General features: G+C 36.4%; 1 protein-coding gene across 1 annotated transcript; it reads left to right on the top strand.

Annotated features, from left to right (window-relative positions):
- Positions 1-2,797: 2,797 nt before the first annotated feature.
- On the top strand, positions 2,798-3,921 carry LOC131402182 (centromere-associated protein E-like). Its single transcript, XM_058537064.1, has 2 exons — positions 2,798-2,945; positions 3,589-3,921. Exons 1-2 carry the CDS (start codon positions 2,823-2,825, stop codon positions 3,919-3,921), a joined length of 456 nt encoding a protein of 151 aa, XP_058393047.1. The 5' UTR covers positions 2,798-2,822.
- The last annotated feature ends 1,727 nt before the right edge of the window (positions 3,922-5,648 follow it).

Below are 5,648 nucleotides of genomic sequence, written 5' to 3'. Positions count from 1 at the left end.
AATAAAGAAACAACATAAGAAAGCAGATTCTTGGCATTTACATGATTAAAATAAAGACTTATGTTCTTTTTCAATAGGTCTTTTCCAATATACTTTGCCATGATTCCTCCATTTTCAGGCTGAGGTAAATGCTGATTTTTATCTGATTTCTTAAATGTAACCTAATATTTATTTTAATGTCAACTTTAAAAAACTGAAAACCAGGAAGAATTAAGAATTCTTGGAGGTGAGCTTAAAAAACAACAAGAGATAGTTGTACAAGAAAAGAACCATACCATAAAGAAAGAGGAAGTGCTTTATAGGACCTGTGAGAAACTGGCAGAAGCTGAAGAAAAGCTAAAGGAAAAGGTGAATTTTTAAAGTTACCTTCCTGGCCATATTTCCTGACTAAACTTTTTTTGGTAATAATTTTTTATCCCAGTAGACCTAAATTTCAGAAATAGAATATGCCTCCCAGATGGTCAGATCTCACTGCTAATGTTTTGGACAGTTTCAGCTCACACGAAGATGTTGCTGTTGTCCTTTGTGAGGATTACATTATCCTGGAGTCTTGAGATGAGAGTGGGGCCTTGGTTCATCTAAACTACTCATGATATATTCACTCATCAGATATTTATTGAGCAATGCCATGGGCCAGGCTCTGCTCTGGGTGCTTGAGATACATTAGTCAATAAAACAAAGCCCCTGCCCTTATAGACCTGTATTAGGCATTCTCTAAAATGTAAGATTTGTCACTATTGCCATCCCTTAGATGTTTACAATTTCCTGAATCATTTCCTTAATGGAAGTAAGGTGCTGTCATAGTATATTTGCATAAGAGCTAAGACTCTTGTAACAATTGTACTGCTCCAGTAATTCTAAAAGGCACCCACTGAGAACTTTCTATTTCTTCTAAGAACAGTACCACTTGCATTATAAATAATACATTGCTGTTTCCATTGTGCTTCTGTTGAATGATGCTTTCTTAACATGTGTTCTCGTAATTCTCATCCCTTTGACTATAACCTAACTGAATTTACTGAAACCTCCTGTCTATTTCATTCTCCTCCTAAAGAAGTAAAATCAATAGCCTTATGTAAAAGTTAATGCTTCAATGTTTGTGTGGGCCACCCCCTAAAGACCTTGTTGGAAGTAAAAATAAATTATCCAAAAAGATTTGAAGAGATGAGGAATTACAGTTTGACAGCTACATCTGTATATTTAGTCAGTTTCTTTTTAAATTTTTCTCATATTCACTTTGCCTCCTTGATTTACCTAGTGACTCTATGCTAGTTTCTTAGGACTTCTGTGTCAAATTACCATAAATTCGGTGGCTTAAAAACAGCAGAAATTTATTCTGCCACATTTCTGGATCCTGGAAGTCAAAAACCAAGATGTCGGAAGACCATGCTGCCTCCGAAGGCTCTAGAGAAGGGTCCTTCTTGGCCTCTTGTTATCCTTGGCTCCCAGCTATCCTCGGTATTCCTTGGCTTGTAGCTGCATCACTCCCATCTCTGTCTCCATCTTCACATGATCTTCTCTGTGTCTCTCCGTGTCCTTTCCTATCTCTTATAAGGACACTCTCATTGGATTTAGGGCCCACCCTAGTCCAGTTAGAAGAGCCTCTCATTCCTTAACTAATTACATCTGCAAAAACCCTATTTCCAAATAAGATCACATTCGGTTGTTATCTGAGTAACTGACAGTTTGAATCGGGTCGTTTGTGTAAAGAAACAGTATATGAATTAGCCTAAAATTGAAGACAAGCAAAGATTTGTCTTTACTTGCCTTAATTAATTTAGAAACTATTATTTAGCTTTCTATCAATATCTGTCTATATCATAATTTATTGTATGATTATCTCAAGATCCAAGAACTTCAGGAGAAAGAACATCAACTTCTTAAGGCAAAAAATGATCTCAGGGAAAATGCGCATCAAACAGAGCAATTTAGGAAGCAATTAGAGGTCCAGAATTCAACCCTGGAAAGTATAGAAGCAGAGAAGTTCAGGTTGACTCAGAAATATCTTGAAAACCTTGAAGAAATAAAACTTGTTACTAAGGAAAGAGATGGCCTCAGAAGAGTGGAGGAAACCCTCAAAATGGAGCGAGACCAGCTCAGTGAAAGCCTGAGAGAGCTGAAAGCTAAAGTAAGTTACACTCATTCCCCACCCTAGTGAGGAGACATGGGGTTTTCTGACAGTAGTGAGCCTTCTTTGAAATGAGGGGTACTATTAGTGTGCGTGAACTGATATAACTTTTAGGCACATAGTTTGGTATTCTTGAAAATTTTAAATTCTGCAACCATTATTTCCTTTATAGACTTTATCCTATATGTACACTTAATCAATTGTTAAGATAAATATATATTTATGTTTATACACACATACAGATATACACACCACAAGGTTGTTCATTGTAGCAATTTGTACTAAAAAATGGGAAACAATCTAAATGTACATCAGAAGGAAACTGGGTAAACACAAGCACTATGTCAGAATACTATGCAGCACATAATAAAACCATGGAATAGATTTGCACGTCCTAATATGGAAGCCCAAAATAACCCTTAGGGGGAAAAGCAAGCTATAGAATAGTACGTATGTAATATGTTTGCCTTTGGGAATTAGGAGTTGGTTGTGGGGAGGTAGGGACGGGGGGATAAGTTTGTAATTTTCTAACAACAAAGATGTAGATTAAGAAGTAATAGTTTTATTATTTATACTAAGAAAATATATCATTTTCATTAAGAAAATACTAGTTAAAATTAAGATATATCACTGTTTTTAAAATTCTCTAATGATTAAGAATCTGGAAAAACAAGAGGAACTAAGAATTGCTCACATGCATCTTAAAGAGCACCAGGAAATTATTGATCAACTCAGAGGGATTGTTTCTGAGAAGACAGATGAAATATCAAATATGCAGATGGATTTAGAAAATTCAAATGCTAAATTACAAGAAAAGGTATTGGGGGAAGGGAGGCTTATTTGATTGGATATCTGACTTATTTGTGCCTAAAATCCTTTGGGGATGTAAAACAGTTTAGCCACATTGGAAAACAGCTTGGCCATGTTTACTCACACTGAACGTATACCAGCCTGTGGCCCAGCATATACGAGTATGTACCTAAGAGAAAAGAATGCATACTTCCACATAAAGATATGTACAAGAATGTTCATATCAGCTCTAATCATAATAGTGAAAAACTGAAAACAACTCAAATGCCTATCAACAGGAGAACGGATACATACATTGTGATTTGTAAGTTCAAAAACAGGCAAACTCATCTAGGATGATCAAGGTCAGAATAGTGGTTGGCTGGAGTAAGGGGGCACCCAGGAACCTCATGGGGTGCTAGAAATATTCTGTATTTTAATCTGGGCTGTAATTACATAGACGTATACGTATGTCAGGAATAATTGAGCTATACACTTGAGGTTAGTGTGCTTATGTATATTATACCTCAAAAGAAAGTAAATTCTGTTGGAATTATGCAGAATATTGAGTCACATGGAAGCCTATTGTTTTAATCAATTTAGAAACTATTCTTGATACTTCCCTTAAAAACCATCTGTATCCTAACATGTTATTTTATGATGATCTTAAGATCCAAGAACTTAAGACAAATGAACATCAACTTTTTAAGTTAAAAGAAGATGTCAGTGAGACACAGAAAAAAATGTCTGAAATAGAGAAATTGAAGAAACAATTCAAGACCCAAAGTTTAACTCTGGATAAAATGGAAATGGAGAACTCAGAGCTGGCTCAGAAACTTCATGAAAACCTTGAAGAAATGAAATCTGTAATGAAAGAAAGAGATAGTCTAAGAGTAGTAGAAGAGAATCTCAAACTGGAGAGAGACCAACTCAAGGCAAACCTACAAGAAACCATAGTTAGAGTGAGTTATGCTCTTTCTTCCTATCCAGTGAACATGTTTTAAATAGAAGAAGCCTCCTTCTCTTTTAAATCAATGGTACTGTTGGTGAAAATGTAAGTTATAACCTTTTAGGGAGACAGTTTGACAATATCTTATTAAAAATGTTTCAGCATATACATTTGTTAAGGCACTTACACTTTAGCAACTTATCCTACCAATATATTCACACATTTGGGCAGAAATACAGCAGCATTCTCTGCAATACTGTTTATGGTGAACAGACTCTAGAAGCAATCCAAGTGTCTGCCATAAGGCACTGGCTAAGTGGGCACACAAACATATATACTATCACTTATTTCATCCCATGGGGCTCTGCGTACCTATATTGCAGCCCTATGTCACCACCTTGAATTCTAATCACTGCCTGTTGTCTCCTCTACACACCTGTGAACTCTACGACATCAGAGAACAAGATGTATTTACTCATTGAAGGAAGCTGTACCGTAAGCACATTGCATACCACGAAAATGCTTACTTCTTAAATCAAACACAACCTTTCTGAGCTCCTGCTCTGTGCCAAGAACAGCACCAGACACTGCAAAAATAAGGATTTGTTCAATGTGATCTAAACGTAGCTTTAAAGAAGCTGAAAAGTAAGGACTTACAATACCATGTGTTAGAATCCATGCGAGAGATTTAAGTTAGGTTACTGTAGAGTGGTCAGAAAGGGTTTCCTTGAGATGATAATGCCTGCAATGATGCTAAAATGAGTCAAGCAAGCTAGTTCAAGGTAGAGAGAGAGTGTATCATTTTGGGTGGAAATGATAAAAAAAAGTTGACTTTTTTGGCTATAAAAGTTAAATTACTAAGTGGAGGAAGGATACATTTGGACTCTGCAGTCCTCATCCAGAGGTTTCCGTTTCTTTGGGAGAACGGTGCATACAAAACAGAGGTGGAGAGCCAGCCCTGATTGCCTAGTTGTGAAAGTTCAGTGCTCACCACTTCGGTGGCCCAGGTTGGTTTCCTGGCAATGGAACCACACCATCTCTTTGTGAATTGCCATGCTGTGGTGGTAGCTCACATAGAAGAAATAGAATGATTTACAACTAGGATATACAACAATGTACTAGAGTTTTCGGGACAATAATAAAAGAGGAAGATTGGCAACAGATGTTAGTTAGCTCAGGACAAATGATTCACTTCAAAAAAAATAGAAGTGGAGAAAATCGCTGCAAGGCATATACTCCCCTATCTCATTGGAAATCTCATTCTCTGGGCAGGGAATGCAGTCAAAACAACAGGCAGCCTTGCTCTCCTGAGGGCTCTACCTGAATCCCAGACTGCAACTCTCACTGCATACAGAGTGTGGAGTCTGGAAAAAATCAGATACCACTTGGTAACAGCTGTGACTTTTACCTAATTTTCCAGTAACTAGAGTGTTTAAGAGTATTGTGCCTTAACAAACTGAAGCTTGAAATATCTAAATCCAATTCATAGGTTAGATGCCATGCTTACCGTATGATATAAAAAACTGGTAAACCTCAGACATATTGTGGGTTTGTTTCCAGAGCATAGCAAAAAATCAAATATTGCAATAAAGCGAGTCACAACAATTTTTTGATTTCCTAGTGCATAAAGAAGTTATGTTTACACTATAGTGTACTAAATGTGCAAAACATTATCTCTAAAAAACATGTACATAACTTAATTTTTTAAAAAAAATTATTCCTAAAAATTACTAACCACCATCTGAACATTCAGCAACTTGCAATCTTTTTGCTTGTGAAGGT

Source organism: Diceros bicornis (assembly GCF_020826845.1).
Source record: "Diceros bicornis minor isolate mBicDic1 chromosome 30 unlocalized genomic scaffold, mDicBic1.mat.cur SUPER_30_unloc_5, whole genome shotgun sequence".
In the NCBI taxonomy this organism is placed as follows: domain Eukaryota; kingdom Metazoa; phylum Chordata; class Mammalia; order Perissodactyla; family Rhinocerotidae; genus Diceros; species Diceros bicornis.
This window is presented reverse-complemented; position numbering and strand designations above follow the sequence as displayed.

What these genes read in the sequence shown, in the direction of transcription:
- LOC131402182 (XM_058537064.1), top strand. Translation starts at nt 2,823, where the DNA reads ATGCATCTTAAAGAGCACCAGGAAATTATTGATCAACTCAGAGGGATT. An exon ending in ATGCTAAATTACAAGAAAAG is followed by an intron (nt 2,946 to 3,588) that starts GTATTGGGGGAA and finishes GATGATCTTAAG; the next exon opens with ATCCAAGAACTTAAGACAAA.